Raw genomic sequence first — 24994 nt, forward strand, 5'->3', positions numbered from 1 at the left:
CAGCCCACTTACTGGGCATAGTACCAGCCCTAGCGGGGCTTGGGTGAGCGCTGGTTAGCGCAGAGGCACCACGTACAGTGTGCGGTGCGGGCTCCCGATGAGAGAGCGAGAGAGTGTCAGCCAGCCAGGGTTACGTTGGGGCATGATACGCTGGTTGACCTGCCGACACGTGACCGGATGATATTGGAGGGGGGCCACCGGTGGACGGAGGCCGCTGGGTGGTCACGTGGTATAGAGGAGCTCTCGGGAGCCTTCGGGAAAGAGCTCGAGAGATCTAGAAGGTGGGTGGGGCGAGAGGCGGAGCCAGCCCCAGGCCGGGCCAATATAACGAGGGCTCGAGGTTCTTGACTGTTGGCGAGTGAGTTAAGATCCTTGGCGGCATTCCTCGCCATCCCGCCGCAGGCGTTTGACCAGATGGCCGCTGTTTTCGAGCCTGCGCTGAACACCCGCCAGAAGTTCGCCGTAAGATGCAAAGGGGATGGTGAGTCGGCTCTCGCCTACCGAAGTGCGCTCTTGGCGCTGGCGAAGGCCGCGTTCCCAAAAATGCATCACGATGGCCTTGACGCCTTGGTCCTCGAGAAGATGTTGGGAGTCGTAAAGGACCTCAATACTGTGCTCCCTGCCGAGGACGGTGAGGTCTCTTCACTCAAGTTTGCAGGTGTCACATTGCAGCAGACCCTGCAACGTGACAGGGTGTTGGTGGTGTGCGCTATGTCTTCCATGGAGCCCGGAGCCCACACAGACGAGGAGCCTGCTCCTGCATACTCGCTGCACCAGCGGAGCGGCATTCGTCGGGGTGACGGCGATCGGCAGCGGGATGACCGGCGGTCGGCGAGGTCTGCATCATCCCAGTCCAGCAGTGGACGGGTCGCCAGCTACAACTGCGGCCTGCCGGGGCACATACAATCGGGCTGCCGGGTTCCTCGACGGCAGCCCTCAGGACGTCCGCCTTCCTACAACTCCCTGCTTCTTAAGGCGAGTCGCGGCGCACCCCACACTCGGCCCCGGGGTTCACTTCACCCATCGGGGGGGTTCGATTTGCATCAGGGTTGCGCGCGGGTTCAGGGGGAGTCGGTGCATGTTCGCGACGCACAGCCGCTCCGACTGGATCAGTGGTCGGAGCTGGCACATCGAGTGGTTGCGGTAGCCGTGGGGTCATCGGCTGTGCTTGGGTTCATTGAGGGGGTTAAAATTTGCATGCTAGTTGACACCGGCGCGTCTTCAACCATTATTTCCAACCTCATTTACAATATTTTGTCCCCCCGGTGTCGGATTTTGGAGCCGGTGGATGCTCCGTGTTTCGCCATCAACGACGGATCGTTGGGGATAATCGGTCGGATAACTGTTTAGTTACGCATTGCGGATGTCACATTGTCGGGCCATGTTTTGTTTTCTACGGCCCTGGCTGTCCCGTGCTTACTGGGGACTGATTTCCTCGGCAAAATGCCCCTGAAGATTTGTATCGACCAGGGCTGTTTGGAATTGCCGTCGGGGCGGCGTATGGCATTTCTCGCGTCTCCGACCCGTATGTGTTCTGCTAACGACACAGTACAAGCGCTTGCGTGCCGAACGGTGCGGATTCCGCCTGGCGCGCAAATGCGTAAACCATTCGATGTATGCACTGAGGGGGATGGTATTGTGTTGGATCCCTCAAATAAGCTTAGTCGGGGGATGTCACTCGTAGCGGCTCAGACGCTGGTGTCTCCGGACCAAGAATCATTCATACACGGTCGGACACGACGGTCATTCAGAAGGGTTCCGTGATTCCGCATGCGTTTCCAGCATGCCCGGACCTCGAGATGTGGATGAGGGCTGTATGGATGGACTGTGCTCTGAATGCGGTGATGGGGGAGTTGAGAGCGCTCCTGTGGGAGTTTTCCCAACATTTTTAGTCATAATAAATTTGATATCGGTCGCACATCCCTCTTGAGCCACCATATTGACATGGGAAATGCCGTCCCCATTTGGCAGAATCCTTACCGCTTGAGCCCGGCCGAAGAGGAACATGTTCGGGTGGTGGTTAATGCGATGTTGGCCGCAGATATCATCTCGCCATCCACCAGTCCATGGGGTGCTCCGATCGTACTTGTTAAAAACCACGACGGCAGTTTGCGGTTTTGTATTGATTTCCGTAAGCTTAACAAGGTTTCTGTTGCGGATGCATACCCCTTGCCTCGTATGGACGATTCGTTGGACGCTTTGGTGGTGGTGGACGCGCGGTTCTTTTCCACCCTTGACCTTCTGTCAGGTTTTTGGCAGCTGCCGCTTGACGAGGCTTCAAGGCCCAAGACGGCTTTTAGAACACCACAAGGGTTGTTTGAGTTTAACCAGCTTCCGATGGGGCTCCACTCTGCGCCGGCCACCTTTCAGCGTCTAATAGAGTTGGTTTTAGCGGGCCTCAGTGGGATTCATGCCTAATATACTCAGACGACGTCATTGTTTTCGGTCGCATGTTTGATGAGCATTTGGATCGCCTGCGGGCTGTTTTCATTAAAATGCATGTGGCCGACCTGAAATTCAAGCCCCAGAAATGTCACCTACTCCAAAAATCGGTTCGATACTTGGGCCATATAGTTAGATAATCGGGCATCGCGACAGACCCGGAGAAAACTGCTTGCATTCGGATGTGGCCGACCCCCACCTCGGCCAGCGAGTTGCGCAGTTTTATCGGCTTTGCCTCTTACTATCGCTGATTTGCCATGGGTTTCGCATCTATTGAAAAACCTCTCTACGCATTGACAGCTAAGGGCCGAAAATTGTATTGGGGGGAGGAAGAAGCTGCGTTCCGCTCCATTTGTGATGGGCTGGTTTTCGCCCCTCCCCTGCATTATCCCGACTTTTCATTCCCATTCGTGTTGGACACGGACGCCAGTAATACCGGCATTGGTGCAGTGTTATCCCAAGTTATCAATGACGTGGAGCATGTGGTCGCATATGGTAGCAGGGTTGCTGTCTCCTGCCGAGCAGCGGTACTGTGTAACGTGCCGGGAACTATTAGTCATTGTGGTTTTTGTCCAACAATATCGGCCGTACTTGTACGGGAAACATTTCGAGGTGCGCTCCGATTACGCGGCGCTCCAGTACGCGCTGCGTGTGGATCAGCCCTCAGGTCAATTGTCACGCTGGCTTGAAATCCTGCAGGATTTTTTGTTCCAAGTTACGTACTCGCCATACGAACGCTGATGCCCTATCGCGATTGCCAGCGGGTGGGTAGTGTGCTTGTTTTTCGGGTTCCGGTCGTTGTCGACCGGCCGGGTCGAACTTCCCCTCCCCTCTTCTTGCGTCCGCCGTGGACACGATGGGCGGGACAGGCGACGTCCCTGCTGCACGGGATGCAGGTATCAGGTTGGACTACGAGGTGTGGGGACGCCGGCAGGCAGACACGTCTCTCCTTAAGCTGTGCCGGCGTGTCAGGGAGACCACCGATGGCATGGCTCCACGAGGTGTCACCTCGTTTGTCCTGCAGGGCGGGCTGATCATGTATTGGGACGGAGGATTGCGCCGTTATACTATTGTTGTCCCTACTGCCCTCCGTGGCGAGGTTGTATGGGCTGTGCATAAACGATTGTTGCACCTCGGAGTGCAAAAGACGCTGGCCGCTTTTAAATTAGATTTTTATTGGCCGTCCATGTCCTCCGACATCAAGGATCTGCTTAAAGGCTATGTACAATGTGCCCAGTGGAAGCCGCCAGCGAGATCCTGTTGCCCTCTGCTGCAATCCACCCAGGTGTTGCGTATTAACGAAATTGTTGCTCTCGATATTCTCGGGCCGTTTCCTACTTCCGCGCGTGGAAATAGGTACTTGCTCTTGAGCGTTGAGTATTTCTCACGCTGGCCTATGGCCTGGCCGCTCCCGAATCCATCGGCTGTGACTATTACCGAGACCTTCCTCAATGGCTGTGTTCTGGATAAGGGTGCCCCTGAGTGCCTCTTGACGGATCAAGGCAAAAAAAATTAATCCAAGCTGCTGCGTGAGGTTTGCAATTTGCTGGGGACGAAAAAGGTACGCATGTCACCGTACCACCCGCAAACAGATGGCGGTCGAACGGACTCTGACCTCCATGTTGAGTCACTTGGTCAGCGAGTCATGGGTCGATTCGGTCTTGCATATTCCTGCGGTTCTCGCCTCTGTTTGGATGACCCCTCACACGTCTACCGGCTACTCTCCCTTCTTTTTGATGTATGGGAGGGAGTATGATCCTTCTATCGATGTGCAGTTACAAGCCGTGCCCGCCGCGAAAGTGTCCAAAATTTCTGATTCGGTTCGTTTCACTCTTGCCAAACTTTACGAGGTGTGGGAAGCTGCCAGTGCTAACTCCCGGGCCAGACAGTTGGCCAACAAGCGGCTCAAGGGAGCCCGTGTTTCCCTGTGCGATTGGTCGCCGGGGGACAAGGCCTGGTTGCATTGTCCGCAGGTGCCGGTGGGCACATCTCCCAATTTTCTGCAACCATGGAGAGGGCTGGTTGATGTGGTTTGGGTCGTACGCCCGCAATGTATGCAGATTCGGTTTGGTAAGCGGAGTTGGTTTGTGCACCCCTCTCGTCTTAAGCCATTTATTGCGCCATGTGAGTTTGTTTCATCTCCATATCGCAGGGGCCGAGTGTCTGGTGTGCCCGATGAGCTGGGGCGTGCATCTGCCGATGCTGGTCTTCAGGAGAGTGTTTCTGTTCCGCCCCCAGGCGCTGCGCGATTGATGCCTCGCACGTGGCCGCACGTGTCGGTCTTGCGTGCTCTGGATGTGAAGGATCCAACAACCCGGCCTACTGCTCTACCGTGAGGAGCCGGCTTCATTGAGTCGATTTCTTATTCCCCCCGGGCCTTCCAGGTTAGACGAGCTCAACAGAGACGTGCGGTGAGGTCAATGGCTGGGGAGGCACTGGCTCGTGTCAGAGCTAGATTCACACACTGAGGGGGGCGTGGCCTTACGGAGAGGGGCGTGGCCTCACTGAGGGGGCGTGTTAGACACGTCCCCCTCAGTGAGGCAGATGTGATAGCTGCCTCCCCTGGTGCTTTTTCATTGCAGTTTCATGACGAGACCAGCGAGCCTAAATATCTTTATACACATACGTGAAATAAGTTACCTGGAGTATGGAAGGCGAGGACATGAAATGAAGGGGTCTACAAACATTACATTTTCTTGGATCTTTCGGTAAAGTCACTGAAAGAACCAAGAAGATGAATCCCTGCAGTCATGAAAGCTTTAAATCAAAATTTAAACATTACATTGGTGATATACTGAGATAGTAACAGGCATGCGCTTATTGCCCGCGCTCCATTCAGCTACTGAGGGGTTGCGCAATCAGAGGGGAGGCTGAGCTCATCACTGCCTTACCTCTCATCTCTTCCTGTATTTGCAGCGGAGCTCTGCAAATTTGGCGATTTTGACTATAAAAATGATTGGAATCGTACAGAAATGACATTTATAACACAGATGAGTGGAGAAATCTTAATATTTATTTTATTTGATTATTCTTTTTTTTTACTTTTCGTAACAGCTATTTTCATTGGAGTATGACAGGTGAGGCTCTGCCTCCCCTGCCTCCCCTGACAGCACGTCCCTGGAGCCCAATCTGCCTGGAGGCCCGGCATCGTGGACTCGCTCAAAGACTCGATTTGCATGATCCCCGCGCACTGCACACTCCCACACCGTCATGGGTTGTCGTACTCACATGAGTCGTGACGAGTATTTGGCTGATTCTGCTCGCCATCGAGCTCACGGGCGTTGTTACACGTTGTGGGTGGGAGATGTTGATTGTGGGGATCTTGTACGACGCGATTGTCGGGTTGTAAATTTTTCGCTGTTGTGTGTTTTTTTCTCTCAGTGTATATATTGTACAGTTGGGTTTGGGTAATTTATTGCACTGTTGTGTTATTGTTGGAGCACACTTGCTTGTTGTTCTTTATATATGTCCGTCGGTTACTTGCTTGCAGGGGAGTTGGCAGCCGGGATGGCTGGATGCTACGGAGGGGGGGGGGTGATGTAGTGACCGTGAATGTCACTGTGTGGTGCCGGCCTTGCGAGGCCACGGTGGATAATATGTTGTCATTATGTGCAGCCCGGTTACTGGGCGTAGTACCAGCCCTGGTATAGAGGAGCTCTCGGGAGCCTTCGGAAAAGAGCTTGAGAGATCTAGAATGTGGGCAGGGCGAGAGGCGGAGCCAGCCCCAGCCCGGGCCGATATAACGGGGCCCCGTGTGGGGCTCGGGGTTCTTGACTGTTGGTGAGTGAAGATCTACGTCGGGTTGCAGAAGCCTCTAGCCACGCGGTCTGGGACCCAGCTCGTGGTCTGGACCGGGATAGCGGGACCGTGTCTAGTTCTGCCGTAGCGTGGTTAGATGGGCGTTTGACACCCAAGTGTAGGTTACGTTATGTTGTGTGTTGAGTTGATGTAATAAATAGTATTGCTCCCAAGACATCGTCTGCGACTCAGTTGGACTCACTACATAATTACTGGCGAAACGTCGTACTCAGATTGTAAATATTGTGGCTTGGCTCTCCAACACACCGGTGTGCTGTACTAGTGACGAATTTCCATGTTCTTTTTCAAGGACAGTGCAGACATTATCAGAGTTCTGTTTTTTGTTTGCATTCCGACTGCAGGTATTGTGGTCAATGAAAACATGACTCCTTGTAAAAAAAGCTGTCAGTTTTGTTGCCAAATAAAAGGGTAAAAAACCAATTATCATATTTTGCTACTGGCAAATGAGGTCCTATGATGTAGCTGCTCACCCCGAGCTCTCATTACTCTGATAATGCGTTGTCTTTGAACTGTGCGCCTTTTGGCGTCATCTGGTCGAACACCATATGAGACTAGGCTCTAAAGAAAGCTGTCTCTGGTGTGGACCAATCAGTTTCAAGGACAATGCATAAATTATCAGAGTATTGTTTTTTGTTTGCATTTGACTGCAAGTATTGTGGTTAATGTAAACATGATTCCTTGCAAAAGGTGTCAGTTTTGTTGTCAGAAAAAAGGGGAAAACCCCTATTAGTATATTTTGGTACTGGCAAAGGAGGTCCCATGATGTAGCTGCTCACCCCGAGCTCTCATTACTCTGATAATGCGTTGTCTTTGAACTGTGCGCCTTTTGGCGTCATCTGGTCGAACACCATATGAGACTAGGCTCTAAAGAAAGCTGTCTCTGGTGTGGACCAATCAGTTTCAAGGACAATGCATAAATTATCAGAATATTGTTTTTTGTTTGCATTTGACTGCAAGTATTGTGGTTAATGTAAACATGATTCCTTGCAAAAGGTGTCAGTTTTGTTGCCAGAAAAAAGGGGGAAAACCCTATTAGTATTTCCATGTTCTGTTTACTAGTTGGCTGTGTTGGGTGGTGGCGGGTTTAACGACACATTTATATAATTACGCGATCTAACCCAAAACAACCTCGATTATGTATCTACAATTTGAGTAAGATGTTTCGCTGGTGATTACAACCAGCTTCATCAGGTGATTGCCATAATTGTGAAGAAGTCTTCCTATTTCCAGTCTTAAATTGAGTAAGGTGATGCTATTACTGTGTGCCTACAAGTGCTAAGAGCTAAGGGAGGTTAATGTATTCACATAAATTATAATGGTGAAATGACAGCTGATTCGCCACTTTAACACGTAGGCTTTCGTGACCAATATCTATAATAGAGGTTTTGTTGTGAGTTTACTCTCAAACACACCAGTGTGCTGAATTAATAACGAATTGGCATGTTTTCTTTACGTGACAAACCTTACAAATTGGCTATGTCGGGTGGTGGTGGGTTTTAACAACACATTTATATTTACACTATTTTCTATTTATTCGCCCATTTTTTGTGTTCCCCTCTGAAGTAAGTAACTACATGTTCAATCAGTGCATGTGTAGTGGTGGTGTTGACGTGCGCCGACTGTGACAGTGATGGATCACGGGGCGGCGCGGGGTGCGGGGTTGGGCACGCGTTGTGGGCGTGGTGTGGACGCGCGCGCCGGGAGTGACAGATGACGGGGCGGCGCGGCGTGGGTGGTGAGGCACGCTGAGATGTGGGAAAACAGGATCGTAGCCAGCGCCCAGTGATTGGTCGAATAGGATGGGTGCTCGCAGCGACGTCCGCAGGTGGGGTATAAAGGGGGACGCGCGAGAGCACTCGGGGAGAAGTTACCCAGTTGAAGACCAGAAGACGGAGCTGAAGACCTAGTGCCCCGAGACCCCTAGTCCCGCCGTCCTTGTAGGGACCGGGGCCCTGTGTGGCTCGGAGGCGAGACTGTGGGACCCAGGGTCCGACGCCCACGTGGGTCGGGCTGGGGACCCACAGTCAAGACGGACACCCCGGGCAGGGAGTGTCCCGAGTAGCTCAGTGGGCGTTAGTCGCCAGGGTAGCTAAGTGGGTGTTGGTCACCCGAGTAGCTCAGGGGCGTTAGTCGCCGAGTAGCTAAGTGGGTGTTGGTCACCCGAGTAGCTCAGTGGGCGTTAGTCGCCGAGTAGCTAAGTGGGTGTTGGTCACCCGAGTAGCTCAGTGGGCGTTAGTCGCCAGGGTAGCTAAGTGGGTGTTTGTCACCCGAGATACTAAGTGGGTGTTTGTCACCCGAGATACTAAGTGGGTGTTTGTCACCCGAGATACTAAGTGGGTGGTTGTCACCCGAGATACAAAGTAGGTGTTAGTCACCTGTGAACGAGTTTGGTAAAATAAAGAGTGTGTTACCCGTGAAGTCGTCTCCCGCCGAGTTACTACACTACACATGAAACAAGGTTGAGTATTTAGTAGAAGACATTGCCAATGAAGTGGCTGACTGACCTGTCTATGTAGGAAAGAACTTGTGCCCCCTCCGATCCCTTGCCAGGCTCATCGTCCCCAGAGCCACCGACCATCTCCATCTCTGCTTGCTCCGGGTCATCTACCCATAGGGAACGTGTTCAATGTAATGCATGTGTAATACCGTTGAGGACTCTTGGACACCCGGGGTTGAGGCACACGTATTTATTCTGCAACAGTTGTCACAACCGCGGACATACAATACTGGAGGGGGTATCGGCCCCCTCACCCGGCTAGCTGGGAATACACTGCTTTGCTATCTCTGACCTACATCCTAGTCCTCCACTAACGGGCTCGGGGAGGCTGTCTGGCCCGACACTGGTAAGTCGGGCTACGGTACCCGGAGTCCCAGAGCACTAGCTCTGGTTCTCGGGACCACGCCGCTGGCTCAGTCCTGCGCGGCCCTGACAAGGGCGGCGTCCCAGGGGAGTCCAGGGCTCTAGCTAGACGATCTTCGGTCTTCACTGGTTTTGCTTTAACATTCTGCCCCGAGCCCTCTGACACATCTCCCTTTATACTCAACCCCCGCTGAGGGGTGGGGCCCCGGGCTGCCTGGTGCGGACGTCGTTGAGAGCACCCCCCCCGTGCACTCACGTAGCCCCGCCCACTGTGTTTGTTTCCCATAAGCTGCCATGCATAACGGCTCTCTCTCTAACACCCCTACATCACCCCCCCCCCGCATAGCTTGCAGCCGTCCCGGCTGCCAACATACAAAAAAAGACGACAATAAAAGCGCATTTACCCCCTGACCGCGCGTGTGCCTCACTATTTTTCAACAATAACAAGAACAACACAACAAGAACGCAACAGCAAGAAGAGAAAACAACCCGACGCACCCCCCCGATTAAATACGAATTCCGTAAAAACAGTCTATACACAATTTGCAGGGAACCCACCACACACACAACACGCAATGAACACAACCTATGTACACATCTTCCGGCCTCACAACAGTCTGCGCATTTTAGCGCGTGTCCGTGCAGCGGGCCCCTCACATGGGGTAACCCCGGGTGGTGGACCGTCAGGTGGCAACTGTCCGTCTCGGAGTGAGTCCTCATCCGACGCCGCGTGACCCTTGGCATCCCCAGGAGGGGTGATCGGGCGTGAGCCCGTCATTCCTGATGCACCTGGAGGTGGCACAGCCGGCAAGGCATTAGGTGAGCGCGACGGAGACGGACCCAGTGAGTCGGTCGACCCCCCACATGTTTGGCCACGCGTGTGTGAAGTGGGGATGTGTACCGCAACGAAGGGTTTTAATCTAGAGGGGTGGACGAACCACCGCCGCTTCCCCCATTTGATGCGCACGCACTGCGGTCGCAAAACCTCGACCACCTCCACAGGGCCCCGCCACGGCCGCACCAGCTTAGAGGAGGTTGCGAGTGGCACCTGGGGACAGTGCAGCCATGCCTTGTCCCCCGGCTTCCACTGCAGCATGTGCGCCCGACCCAGTCTGAGCCGCTCATTCGCTTTCTGACAGAGGTCAGAGTTTTGCATGGCAGCATCCCGTGCCTCTGTCAATTTAGCCAAATTAAATTTTACATGGTCAGCCAATTTAGTTTTTCCCTGAGGCGCGGGGATCTGCAGCTGGGCACGAACAGGCGGGTCAGGTTCGCGGCCGTACATGAGGTAGAAGGGTGAAAATCCCGTAGCTGCGTGGGGGGCCATCCGGTACGCCGCCAATACCCCTTGAATTTGCAAGTCCCAATCGGTCTGTGAGTCCGACACCTGCTGTGACAACATTGACGCGATGGTCCGATGCAGACGCTCGACCACCCCGTCAGTCTGCGGGTGATACGGGGAGGTACGAATTTTCTTCGTGCCCAGGAGTTCACAGACTTCTTTGAGCAATTTACCAGAAAAATTTTTGCCCTGGTCGGTCAGCAGCCGCTCCGGAGCACCTTTGTCCAGGACATAACCCTGAACAAAGACCTCCACGATGGCTGCTGCCGACTGGTTGGCAAGGGGCCAGGCCATAGGCCAGCGTGTAAAATACTCCACACCAGTTAACAAATATCTATTGCCCCTGGGTGTGGCGGGGAATGGGCCCAAAATATCCAGCGCGACGAGTTCGTTAACTCTGGACACTTTGATTGACTGCAAGGGTGGGTTAGACACACGTGCTGGCGGTTTTCGTTGCGCGCACCGAGGGCATGACCCCAGTAAATCCCTGACATCCTTCGTCATGCCTGGCCAAAAATAATCGAGTTGGAGTAAGGCGAGGGTCTTTTGGGTCCCCAGGTGTAGGAGGCGCTCATGTGCGGCCCACACGGCCTTGCCACGCAACCCCGAAGGGACCACCAGCCGATGTCGATGGGATTTTCCGTCCCAGTGCATCAGCAGACCATGCACCAATTCCCATGCGTCGGCATCACCCCTGCCCTGCCCAGCACAGCCGACGCGACGACGCAACCCGAGAAGAGAGGTATCCTCCATCAGGAGGCGCCCCCATTCATTGACGGGCATCCCCAACAGGGAATCTTTTCCCTGTTGTGCGATTGAATTTGGAACCAATGTTTCGTCGTGGCCGGCGGCCGCCAGGACCGGAACCGGTATGTCCCCTGCTGGCCTGCAACGTCCCGACCCCAGGAGGCATGCACATTCGGAGGTGGTTGGCATGCGCGACAGAGCGTCAGCATTTGTGTGGCGAACGCCCTTACGGTAGGTGGTTTCAAAATCTAAATCCTGGAGGATCTCCAACCATCGGGACAATTGTCCCGATGGCTGTTGAACTCGCAGGGCGTACTGCAGTGCCACATGATCTGTGCGGACGGTGAAATGCCGACCGTACAGATATGGGCGATACTGTTGGATGAAATAGACAATTGCCAACAGTTCCCGACGGGTGACACAATATCTTTGCTCCGCCAGAGACAACACCCGACTGCCGTACGCAACCACCCCTTCCACGCCGTCAACCACCTGGGAAAGCACGCCCCCAATACCTGTGTTGCTCGCATCGGTGTCGAGCAAAAAAGGCTTAGAAAAATCGGGGTAACTCAAGGGAGGAGCTTTTACCAGGGCGTCCCGAAGGGAGCAGAAAGCAGCCTCCTCCTCCTGACCCCAGTGGAACCGAACCCCTTTTGATGTTAAAGCGTGTAGGGGTTTCGCAATCGTCGCAAAATCTGCGACGAAACGTCGGTAATACGACGCGAAGCCAATAAAACTCCTGACCTCTCCCACCGAGGTGGGAGTCGGCCAGGAGCTGACGCACTGCGTTTTGGCGGGATCAGTAGCAATACCTGAGCGCCCCACGATGTGTCCCAAATAACGCACCGAATCGCGTAACAGATGACATTTTTGGGGTTTGAATTTCAAATTAGCAGCCCGCATCTTTAGGAAAACCGCCCGCAACCTCTGGAGATGTTCGTCAAAAGTTTTACTAAAGACGATAACGTCATCCAAATAAATCAGGCACGAATCCCATTGCAATCCAGCCAAAACCAATTCCATCAAACGCTGGAAAGTTGCCGGCGCTGAGTGGAGTCCCATCGGCAACCGGTTGAATTGGAACAGGCCGTGCGGTGTACGGAAAGCAGTTTTAGGCTTTGAATCATCGTCCAGAGGAAGCTGCCAGAATCCCGAAAGTAAATCCCATGTGGAGAAGAATCGCGCTCCCGCCAAGGCGTCCAGCGATTCGTCCATCCGTGGGAGCGGGTATGCGTCGGCAACCGAAATTTTGTTAAGGCGCCGAAAATCAACGCAAAACCGCAACGAGCCATCCTGCTTTTTAACCAGGACGATCGGCGCTCCCCAAGGGCTGGTGGAAGGAGAAATGATGTCGGCGGCTAACATGTCATCAATAGCCGATTTGACATGGTCCTTTTCGGCGGGACTTAACCGAAACGGATTCTGGCGTATTGGCGCGCTGTCACCCGTATCAATATGGTGACGCAGCAGATGAGTGCAACCCAAATCGTATTTGTCCCGACTGAAAACGTCGGAAAATTCCCGCAGTAGCGTTTTAAGCTGTTGACGCTCTGAATTTGACAGGTCCGTCGATCCCGCACAAAGCGCCTCGAGCCACCCTTCATCGCTGTCCGAATGTGGTCGCGGCGCAGGGACAGCACTCACGTGATTCGCGACGGGTTCCTCACAGGGCACCGGCGTCGCGTGAGCAAGCACGGTCCCCTGCGGGACCACCACCGTGTGCGAGCCCACATTGAGGACCGCGATGAAGGGGTCTCCGTCCCCTCTTACTATGGTCTGGGCCGGAAGTAAATGAGGTCCACTAACCCCGGCCCTAGATGGCCCCAGCAGAACCCCTTGGGCCCCAATGCCCTTAGCGAAGGGCCGCCGAAGTTTCAAAGGAACCAACATTTGTGCCCCCGGAGGAACGCGCACCGTTCTATCTACAAACGCCGGCACCGTTGCGAACGCCGTCCGACTCGTACCGGGGGATGGCAGAAACGCCATGCGTCGGCCCGACGGGAGCTCAATGCATCCCTGGTCGATTAATATCCTAATTGGCATTTTGGCCAGGAAGTCCGTCCCCAGCAGGCACGGAACCGCCAGCGAGGAGGAAACAAAAATCGGCCCAGACAATTTAATATCCCCGATACAAATTAGGGCTCGAATCTGTCCGATGATGCCAAGTGAGCCCCCGTTAGCAGCAAAAAATGGCACGTTAACAGGCATCAAAGGACGGCTCTGGGCAGGGAGAATATTGTAAATTAACTCCGAAATAATGGTCGCCGATGCTCCCGTATCGACCAGGATGCGCACCTCGACCCCGTCGATGTGCCCCACAACGGCCGACGACCCCGACGACGCGGCTACAACACGATGGGCCAACACGGACCACTGGCTGGGTTCAATCTGAGTACCCAGAGCGGTGCGTGTTGGTGCGATGGTGCGCGATATTGGCCCCCCAATCGGTGCGGTGTATGAGTGTGTGGCGGGTGTGTGCGTGGGCCAAACATGTGAGGTGCCGCGACTCGCCGGGTTATGATGATGGAGCTTGGGAAGAGGGCCGGCGTCCTGTCGAGGTGTCGTCCCGCGCTGCCGAGGAGAGCGGCACCCCGAGGCGACATGGCCCCGGATGCCGCAGTTGTAGCAGCGCGGGAGCGCTGGTGACGACGACGGATGATCAGGATGGCTCGAGCCGCCCCGGTCCGCCCGTACTCCCGCTCTCTGCCGCCGTTGATGGTCGATGGCGCAGATCTCCTCCGCCGGGAGGGTGGCTGCGGCCACGGTACGCCCGCTCGCCGCCTTGCTGGCCTTGCGTCGTTGCGCGAGCAGGTTTGCGTGGAGGAGTCGTGCTGCTTGGAGGGAGCACATCTCCGCGTCGTCCTGTGCGACGATGACGATCTCCAAGTCGTCCGCCAGCAGGAGTATCTTCTCTGTAACCATGGCGTCGACACCTTCGTTGTCCATCCGTGGAAAGGCCGCCTTTGCCAGTGCCAGGAGGCTTGTGCGGTACGCCAGAGGCGACTCCTTTGCCCCCCGCTGGCGATCGTAGAAGAGTTGGCGACAGTCTGACGGCGGACCGTAAACTGCAGCCAGCACCTGCATCGCCGTCTGCAGCGTAGAGCGCCTCTCCTTCGGTGCCGATGTTAAAGTGGCGAGGGCGTCGCTGTCGAGGAGTGCTGGCAGCGCGCGGAGAGCCTCGGCGTCCGTCCACTTCGCCATCTCCTGGTGAGCGAGGAAGCGCCGCTGGAAGCCGCCCCAGTCGCCTTCCTCGCCCACAAATTCTTTGAGTGGAGGCAGTCGCTGATGTAGTGCAGCGGCTGCCGCAGAAGGTCGCCCTTCCTCGTCCCCCTCACCCGGCTCTTCTTCGGCGCGCACGACCGATGGCATCGCCGGTCGCACCCGTGGTGACGTCCCGTCCGTTGGCGATGACGCGGCAGGTACTGTATGCCCGCCGTTGGACGCGATGCTCAGGCCGGCCACGCCCTCAACTGCAGCTGCGGTGATGGCGGGATTTTCAAATTGGTGTTCCGCCGAAATGGCGGGAAGGCGCTGTGGTCGTCGGCTTTCATCGCCCCGTGGCGGTCCAGCAGCCCCCAGCTGAGTGATGTGGTCCAGCATGCTGGCAGTGGCGTGCAGCAGCTCCATCAGCTTGGCGTGCGCCTGCCTCAGCCCCTCTGCCGACACCTCTCCACCCTCCTGTTGCTGCGGCGTAGCCGTATTTGGCCCCGACTGCTCCGTGCTCTCTTCACCCGTCCCGGGCTCTCCGACTGCAGCGGTGTCCTCCGCCCCCGGCATCCTGACCCGAGCTGACCGGCGCGTGTCCATGTTCATAGATTTTTACTTCTGACACCAGATGTAATACCGTTGAGGACTCTTGGACACCCGGGGTTGAGGCACACGTATTTATTCTGCAACAGTTGTCACAACCGCGGACATACAATACTGGAGGGGGTATCGGCCCCCTCACCCGGCTAGCTGGGAATACACTGCTAGCTATCTCTGACCTACCTCCTAGTCCTCCACTAACGGGCTAGGGGAGGCTGTCTGGCCCGACACTGGTAAGTCGGGCTACGGTACCCGGAGTCCCAGAGCACTAGCTCTGGTTCTCGGGACCACGCCGCTGGCTCGGTCCTGCGCGGCCCTGACAAGGGCAGCGTCCCAGGGGAGTCCAGGGCTCTAGCTAGACGATCTTCGGTCTTCACTGGTTTTGCTTTAACATTCTGCCCCGAGCCCTCTGACACATCCCCCTTTATACTCAACCCCCGCTGAGGGGTGGGGCCCCGGGCTGCCTGGTGCGGACGTCGTTGAGAGCACCCCCCCCGTGCACTCACGTAGCCCCGCCCACTGTGTTTGTTTCCCATAAGCTGCCATGCATAACGGCTCTCTCTCTAACACCCCTACACATGCAACACAAACACAGGGCACGGTCAGTCTACACCTTGCAACAAAAGGCATGTGGATATCTGTGAAACTACTTGACATCTGTGAAAAATATATTTATAGCTCATCGGATTCCTCCAGTATAAATAAATATTCTGATTCTGATGTGGACCACAAGGAATTATGTAATTTAAAGACAATTAAATCCACCAATCCATCAAATCATTCAGATGTTGTCATGGTTACACACTCCTAGAATTGTATCACCACCTTCTGGTGTTGTCTTTCCATTGGCTTTGGACCTCTAGTTTCCATTCTGCATATGTGCCTCACCCATTGTAAACTATTTTTTCTGACTACATCTGCAACATTTTTCCTCCACACTCAATTATTAATGTTCAAACTACTAATTGCATTTTACCATGGAATTCCTCAAATCCTCTGCATGTACCTATATTCAAAGACCAGAAGAATATTTATAAAAGAATGATTGAGGCATCATTCCATGATTGCGGTGTATAATTGTTGTTGAAACATTGTAAGCAAATCTGAAAATTTTATGAGTTGTCCCATTTGTTGATGATGTCCAAAGTTCAGTTATACTATCTGGTAGAGGAGTTTTCCCATTTTTCACATTGCAAATGGCATTGTTTATTTTTTTAAAGAAAAACATCTGGAACTTCTGCCTCTGAATAGGAGAGATGGTAGAATTCCTGGGCTATACGTATTGTATGCTATCCAAAAATTCGAGCTCTAAGTTATCATTCAATCTTTCATCCTTTTCCATAATAGAGGTTTTTGGGTTAGATCGCGTAATTATAAACACATCGTTAAATTCACCACCACCCGACACAGCCAATTAGTAACAAACCTTACTAATATCTATGCAATCTAACCCAAAAACATCGATTATGGATAATATTGGTCGCGAAAGCCTACGTGTTAAAGAACCATCCTTTTTACTCCTGTTGCTTACTACGATGTTTTACATTGTTTTTGTGTTGTGTTCCCAGATTTCTGATTGAAAGTGATAACAGCATGAACGTGTATTAACAGTGAATTATTTGATACATGTGAGAGAAGAAAAATGAGAACCGTTGGGAAAGTATCACACTGCAACACTGAGAGTGATGGCACAACTACCAAGTGCATTTTCCTGTGCGAGTCTCACCCTGGTGATGCTCATTCTCCCACACCCCCTGTACCATGACCTCCAGCAGGGAGCCACTGCAACGGTCGTGCAGCCGCCACATCCTCGCCGCCCCGCGCGAGGCCTTCAGCCTCCTGTACCTGCCACAGAATAAAACATCCCGCCAGAGGCTCATTTTAAAACGTCAACATCCAAGTGTCTACCTTTTCTAATGAGTAGAGTAGATGGTTCTAATCTTCATTGGTAGACTTGAGCCAGCGGTAAAAATTCCACATGGTTATGGCAGGAGCTAGTCTCTTCATAGGATGACTACTGTCAACTTGCCATTCAAATGTAACACATTTTATTTATCCTAGTGTAGTGTGGTGAAATACGTGGCGCACACTGTTGTCCAAGAGCAACCGAGGACAAACACGTCCATGTGTGCAACATGAGGTTGCACGGGCAAACCGCCACCTACTTTGGGAGAGAAGCTGGTGCAGACCAGGTCGGCCTGGGGTTGCACGCTGACACCGGAGGTGTTGCCAAGGAGACGTGCGATAAGGGGTGATTGATGGCCTGACAGGTGCCAGGCACTCAGTCGCCACGTGATTCTGTTCTGAATCTTGACCATGAGACGTGGGCTAAGCTGCAGGTTGATGACGCTTCATTATTGACGTTGCGCTGTCGTGCTTCTCGGGGACCTGGGCCCGCAGATCGCCCAACCATTGTGCTGCGTGAGGGACTCCTCATGCAGTGGGAGTCCCTGGGCTGACACTCTCTCGCTCCCCCTTGTGGGAGCCGGCACAACACGGTATGCGCGGTGCCCGCGCTATCTCAGCGCTCACCAAGCCCATCTATGGGTTGTACGCGATGACGGTGCATCACACGCTGTGCTATAGTAAAGCCGGCATCACACATCAACCTACCCAGTGCTGTCCGCGACATAGGAACATCGCACGCCATGACCCTCCCGGGCCGGCACCATACAGTGATATCCCCGATGTCACTACACATGAATGCATCTGTGATTCTCAAGTCTCCCAGTAAAACATGGTTCAATAGGTCACTTCTCCTCTACTACTCTCACTATCTGGAAACTCCAACCCCCGGCTGTCCCACATTTATGACTTGCCAGTTCTAACCGTTACCTGCGCTGGCTGGATATGTTTTCAGCAAGCAGCTGGCTACGTGTGCTCATTTCCTGCTGCAGCTGCTGCCGTAGGTCACGGAGGAACTGCATCGGCACAAAGCGCTCCCGGTTTGCCACACACAACTCAGCCTCACGAGCACGCAGCTGATACAGCCGCTCTGTCAGGAACTCCGGGTCTGTGGCCTCATGCAGAGAGAGACCTGCAGAAGTACTCACACAAACACACAGCAATACATATAAACAAGTGAAAAAAATATGTACGCATATACATACACATAAATATATATGCACACATACACATAAGTAACCATATACTCTAAGCACTGCCAACCGGCAATACACATATATTAAGTGTTATACAGTTTAGGGAAGCATAGAGAATGTAGTAGTGTTAACAGCTTGCTTGTTCACACACACCGTGTATTGGTTTGAGTGGTGGCATGACATGTGTATCTGCTGCATCTGGAATGGGCTGATCCAATGCAGATGTAGTTGGTGACATTCGATGGTGCAGTTGAGCCTCCAGTTTGGCATTGTTCTCTTCTATAAGGGCAATCCTGTGGCAACAGAGCAGTGCAGACAGACACCCACCTTCACTAACACCTGAACAATATAGCCAGCCATATCAGTGATTATAACTTTTACAATAGTTTTTTTTTTGCAAAGAGAAAATAAAGATTTATGGACTTATTATGAAACATGGAGTTAAAATATGAAATTGTGAATTCACATATTAGCAGTCTTCTGTTACCAGGTATTGGGTAACAAACTATCACTTAAACATTCAAGCATGTGTAATGTAGACATTTGTCGAAGTAAAATTGAGTGCATATTTAATGACAGGTTGGTTGTATATCAGCAACACCCCTGAACACGGTGGTGCAACCAGGAGGCATTATCCAGTCGGAGATCTTCAATCATGAACCTCTTTATTTAGAAACCATCCCGTTACGTTGGGGACTTGCTTAACATATACAAAATAATATAATACACAGCCTAAGGGTACCTACGAGCAGTGATCATGGTTTAGAACCCCCTGTGCTATGGGAGGGCACACTTCAGGCGCTAACTGCCGTAGGGTGTGCGAGAGGTGAGGTGGTCTACTTAGGCACACCATACACTTACAAGCACTTGATCAACACAGGATAGAGCCCAGACCCACACCGATTAACATGGTTGGCTACATACTGTACGAAAGAAGTTAAACAGAAAAGAACATCAAAAGCACTCCCAGGGCAGTTCTTAAATAGCCTGAAGTCAACCGGCTCTGCCTGGTTCACCCCCAGACTATGGACACCAAAACAGCTCCAATCATCCCACTACCACCCAATTCGCTTCCAAATGATAAGCTCATCCTGATTGGGCTTTGTTTTGAGCCACCGCACCTCCGACCAGAGTACTAAAAAGTTCAACATACCAAATTGGCCAGATTCTTGGAAATTTCTCAAAAACCCTTCCTTATATGCAGGCCACCTGAGTTTCTGTTCATGAATTTTTGCCACAGCCAGGCTGGCTATACACCAAACCTGGCATTGACGTTGTGGTGACATCACCACCACTGAGTGGGATGTGAGTTGTTTGGCGAGAGTTTGGCTGAAGTAACCAGCGCCAGAAAAAACCCCAGAAGAGGGCATTACCTCTCCTGTAGCTCGGCTGAACGCCGTCTGTAGTAGGCCAGGGCAATAGACTGTCCTGCTCGGGCCCTCACAGTGGACTGCAGTGAGCGAGCCTCTTGTTGCCCGGCACGCAGAACCTCGAAGAGAGCCTCGTACTCGGACATGGTGGTCATCAGCACCTCCCTGTAATCGCTGGTCCTCTCCAGCACCTGGCAGTAGCAACAACCATCATATTGGTGGCGGTGATGACCATGATTAATTAAATGTTTTATGACAGAAATTATGATCACATTGCTTCGTGTAAATCATGAATCATGATGATCGTAATGAGGAATCGGTAGCTTGTTAATCGTGAGGGGTACTAAATGTACAGTGCAGTAACCCATTGCTCTTCACGAGTTCTGGATTCTCGAATTTAGTGTATTCGCGTGTTAATAAATGCATACTAATCCCCTATATTACAACTCCGACCCGCTGGACTATTCGCAAATGACCATAGTGGTAGACCATCGACAACTGGAGAAGGTGTGCGCAGAATGTTTTATTTGAAACTGTCTCCGAATATTAGGCACAATACCTCGGCTGCCCGCTTCGTCCTCAGTCTCGCAGTAATATCGTGTACCACGAATAGGTACTACCATTGCAGCTACTGTGAACTCTCTATTGTGCATTTTTAGTTTATACATACTGCAATTGCTGTTAGTGCACTTTTCTCTCTCATTGTATCTCCCGAGGAGTCATCTTCCTGAATTCCTAATCATCACCTCCATCGTGGTCAAATCATCATCATCATCATCAAAGGTAGTTAAAATAAAAGAAATTGGGTAAAACAAGTGTTTCAATGCACACACTTTTACTTGCACTCAAAAGTAGAAAATAACTTATTTTGACCCCAGAATGAATGAAATTTGATGTGCTTCATAAAAGTGGGTGGCTTGCATAAAGAAAATTAAACATCGAAAGAAAACAACCCACTTTTATTCAGCACATACAATTGTATTAATTCTGGGGTAAAAATATTTATTTTCTACTTATGAGTGCAAATAAAAGTGTGTGCATTGAAAAACTAGTTTTTTTAACCTAATTCATTTCATAAATTTTATTCTTAGTATTTGCTTTCAAATCTTTGAGGATTTATATCTCCCGAAAATCTATCATTAAATATATGAAATAACGAGGTTAAATGTGTAAAGTTTTTATTGTTATAAAATATTAATGACTCTTCTGTAAATTAGAGATTTCCTTAAACAGATAAGAGTAACCATATCAAAACAGTTTAAAATCATTTTGAAAGGATAACTATATATATGTGTAGGACTTGAGAAACACACGTTACGCGTTGAATTGAGATACGGGCACGCGGCGCACAGTGAGGGAAAACGGGGACACAGGGAGCGGAGCGACATACTGTTGTTGTTGTACCAATTAAGGTGGCATGGTAATTAAGGGGGGCCTGCAGGTGGCCGGGGGTAATCGAGGACGCAGGCCGTTGATTTGGACCAGAGGTATGGTTGTCGGGAATTGGCGCCCCGGTATCTACAACAACAATACCACGTGAGGCTGGGGGCTGGGGGCGAGTAGCGAAGTGGGGGATGGTCCAATTAATTAAGGGGAATTGGTTCAGGGATAAAGGGAAGGAGCGTGGGGAGAAACAGGAGTTGGTTGGTGCCTGGGACGAGAGACGGACAGAGGAAGAGATGGAGCAGCAGACAAGAGAGTATAGTATAAGGTAGCAGTGGACAAAGAGAGTATAGTATAAGGTAGCAGTGGGCAAAGAGAATACAGAGTATGGTAGCAGCGGATAAAGATAATACAGATAGAGTAGCAGTGGACGGAGCAAGTACAGTATAGGATAGCAGCGGAGTAACGGACCTTGGTGGAGGAAGCTACGACGGAGTGGGACGGCAGAGAGAACAAAGAGCGACCGAGCTGGAGAGAGAGAGAGCAGAGAGGAGGGTCGCTGGAGGAGAGGAGCAGAGGGAGAGCGAGCGAAGCCAGTGGAGCGAACGAACGGAGGGACATTGAGTGATGTTGATGGGGAGTTGTGAGTTGAAGAGTACGGAGGGACATCAAGTGATGCCGACGGAGATTTGAACTATACGCGTTAATAAAGAACCGAGAAAGACAAAGAAGCTGTCGTGTCAGTACGAGTCCTACATATGTATACGATAGCGCACTTCTCTCGGTTGATTAATCTCATCCAGTGCCTTTTTGCTGCACACATTGCTTCCTGTATGCTTGGTGCATTCCAATTCTTCCAGTTTCAATCCACCTAGTGATCGCACTCTGCTCAATGCAACAAACGCCTGACCCCAGCAGCAAACACCTTGGAACCTACATTGACAACGGCATAGTTTACGGTGGATCCCTGAATTTTGTGCACCGTTGAAGCCCAACAAAGGATGAGTGGTAACATGCGTCTTTCTGCAGTTCCAAATGAATAGTTGGCAGGGAACTGGACAGACATCGGCTCAATCTGGTGATCTCCAATCTCTCCAAAACATGTCTTTACCGATGGAATGTCCTCTGCATACAATTAAGCTCCCCGGAAAATAGGCCTGATGATTTCAGGAATCTGTCCCATTACTCGATTGACTCGTTATTTTCCAACATCGATATTGTAACGAAGCATCACCTTGTCAATCCAGACAATAACAATCGCTCGTCATTGTCTAGATAATTTTCATATATATGAAATTGTGCAATACAAAATTAAGTAAAAAACACAAGAAGCACAGGATCGTCAGGACCTGGACCGGTTCTTTAAATTAAATCTTAAATTGGCATGTGAGACGACGAGTCTGTGTACAAAATTTCAGATCGTTAGGTTTCGTAGATCCGAAGATTTGAAAGAATATAAGCAGACAACAGGGTCAGTTCAATAAAAGTGTGTAATAATAAAAAATAACATTGTTCCTTGTAATTTATTTATTGTAGTCATTACTATTAAATACTTAACATTCTCCCCCTGTTCACTCGTACCAGAAACGTGTAACCTCAATTTCCCGTTGAGCAAGATTTTTCTGATTAATTTGTACATCAGTGAAAAGGCAATATTTTACCAATTTTGGCATTTGGTAGAAACGTCTCTAAAGGAGAGATGGTTGCGTGACAAGCTTTGCTAATTGGCTGTGTCGGCTGGTGCCGGGTTGAACGACATTTATATTTACGTGACCTAACCCAAAAAACCTTAATTATGGATATCTAAAGGATTTGACCGTATGTGGTGGGTGGCCTGTTGGACACTCCCAAGTGTCCCATGATCCTACTACCACAGGCCCTCTAATATCTAAAGTGACCCATGACCCTACTACCACAGGCCCTCTAACGTCTCAAGTGGCCATGACCCTACTACCACAGGCCTTCTCGCGTCTCAAGTAGCCCATGACCCTACTACCAGAGGTCCTCTAACGTCCCATGTAACCCATGACACTACTACCACAGGAACGTCTCAAGTGACCCATGACCATACTACCACAGGCCCTCTCACGTGCCTTGCTCAGGGCCCCTGCGTACACGGCCAGACGCCCAGGACCCGGCACGGCCCCAGTCTTGCCCAGCGCCTGCAGTTCGGCCGATATCTCCTCGCGCAGCCTCCGCACGAACGCGCCGTCCCACTCCAACTCCGTCGCCTCAGACATGATGACGCCGCCTCTGCTCTATGTCAACTGAATGCACTGCAGGAGGTTGTGCGTGATGCGGGGCCAAAATACTCGAGGTTTGAGGCGAGGGTCCTAGATGGACAGCAGCAGCAACCAGGGTTATAAAGAACCGGAATGTAGGAGTCGCATAAAGTAAATGATGTAATGGCAATCTTGGGTGATGAATGTTGCAGGATCTCTGAGAGGTATTGTGATAGATATGGTTTGAGAAAGGTCTAACGGCAATCCGGAATAATGGAGATACAAGGTGGCATAGCTTGACGAGACACACGATGATTTGAATGGCGACAGTTGTGGGTATGAGAGGATTGAGGAAGATCTGTAAGAGGTCCAGAATAATTCAAGTTCAAGATGGTCCTGGAAGACGGAAGTCAGATGATAATTAATGGACATTTGAGATGGACCTTAGTAGGTATTTCGAGTGGTACTCAAAAAGTCCAAGAGGTTTTGAGGACCTGCTGGACGTCCTGGAGCTTGCTACATTAGGTGCTGGATGACGGAGGATGTATTTGTAGCCACGTGTAGTCCTGGGCGATAGGCGCGAAATGATCCTCTTTAAAAGATGCACTATCTATGAAGAACATCCAAAATTCTTTATTTTGCTCTGAGAGATCGGACTGACTGGGAGAGAAATCCCTGACTCGTCGCCAGCGTAGTCGCCTAGGGAACAGCGAGCGACATCCGGCAACACGGCGCGCGTTGACGTCATGTCACGAGCAATGACGCCATGTCCGCCGGATAATGTCATGTCGCGCGCGATGACGTCATGTTGCGCGCGATGACGTTATCATGGGACATTTTTTTTTGCCAGAAGCAAGATTTTCAAACACCAAATAGATAACTGTTTGCATAGAATTGCGTCCGCATTAACCACACGTACTGGTTGTGGTGAACAGGCAAATAAACATGCTCTGACAACATATACGTTGTGTTGTGTGCATTGAAAAATTATAATACTCCGATTGATGCTCCTGCTGTTGTAGAGTGACTCATGCAGCCAGCTATGGCTGCAGGGTTTTGGTATACGACGTTTCGATTGCAACACAAGCAATCATCATCAGGTATAAATGAAATAGCAACAAAAAATCTAACCAGAAAACTATAGACAGACATATAAGCAGACATATATCACCAAGATACATAGAGAGAGTAACACAGGTACAGAGAGGGAGATCGTCTCTGTGGCGTGGCCTTAAATAGACAGAGGGGGGCGGAGGCAGAGAGAGGAAGGGGGTAGAGAAAAAATGTACATGTCAATGAGTACGAAGGACGCGTAGTAAAGTACGCAGGCTTGAACATTAGGAGAGATGGAGAAAGAACACACTAAATTAAATAACCTAGCAAAATATCGAAATGTTATGTAATACAACACAGAGAGTCGGTCAACACACAATTAACGCATAGCCTGGTCGATTACGTATTTCAAAGATTGCTAAGTTAGAATTTAAGTGTGAAAATTCCAAAGAAAGACAAAACATAAAAACAAGAGGAACGGAGACACACAGACAGAGCTGAACATAAGAACGACAAAAAACGAGTGTAGACAGATAAAAGTACACTAAATACAACAGACAGAGAGAGAAAACAAAAAACCCAGAGAGAGAGAAAAAGGTAAACTTGGAACTTCCCCGTAGAAGTGGTTCAATCTTAATTTTGGAGCTTTCGTGACTGCAGGAATTATTCTATGGTTCTTTCGGTAAAGTCACGTATAAAGATAAATTAATAAATTAAATAATAGCATACGACGTTTCGATTGCAACACAAGCAATCATCATCAGGTATAAATGAAATAGCAACAAAAAATCTAACGTCGTATGCAATTATTTAATTTATTATTTTATCTTTATACGTGACTTTACCGA

At 51.1% G+C, this 24994-nt stretch overlaps 1 protein-coding gene across 1 annotated transcript in view; it reads right to left on the reverse strand.

The window, feature by feature from the left end:
* The window catches only part of CLHC1 (clathrin heavy chain linker domain containing 1), a 39379-nt gene extending 16148 nt beyond the window's left edge, over nt 1-23231 (reverse strand). The window contains exons 1-6 of the mRNA XM_078862456.1: nt 22965-23231; nt 19492-19679; nt 18272-18411; nt 17853-18054; nt 16744-16862; nt 8766-8865 (exon numbers count right to left, since the gene is read on the reverse strand). Of these exons, the coding sequence (XP_078718582.1) occupies nt 8766-8865; nt 16744-16862; nt 17853-18054; nt 18272-18411; nt 19492-19679; nt 22965-23111 (896 nt within the window). The 5' untranslated portion in view covers nt 23112-23231. The remainder of the gene's footprint in view (nt 1-8765; nt 8866-16743; nt 16863-17852; nt 18055-18271; nt 18412-19491; nt 19680-22964) is intronic.
* Nucleotides 23232-24994: the final 1763 nt, after the last annotated feature.

The sequence above is a fragment of the Lampetra fluviatilis genome, chromosome 14, assembly GCF_964198595.1.
Source record: "Lampetra fluviatilis chromosome 14, kcLamFluv1.1, whole genome shotgun sequence".
Taxonomy (NCBI): Eukaryota; Metazoa; Chordata; class Hyperoartia; order Petromyzontiformes; family Petromyzontidae; genus Lampetra; species Lampetra fluviatilis.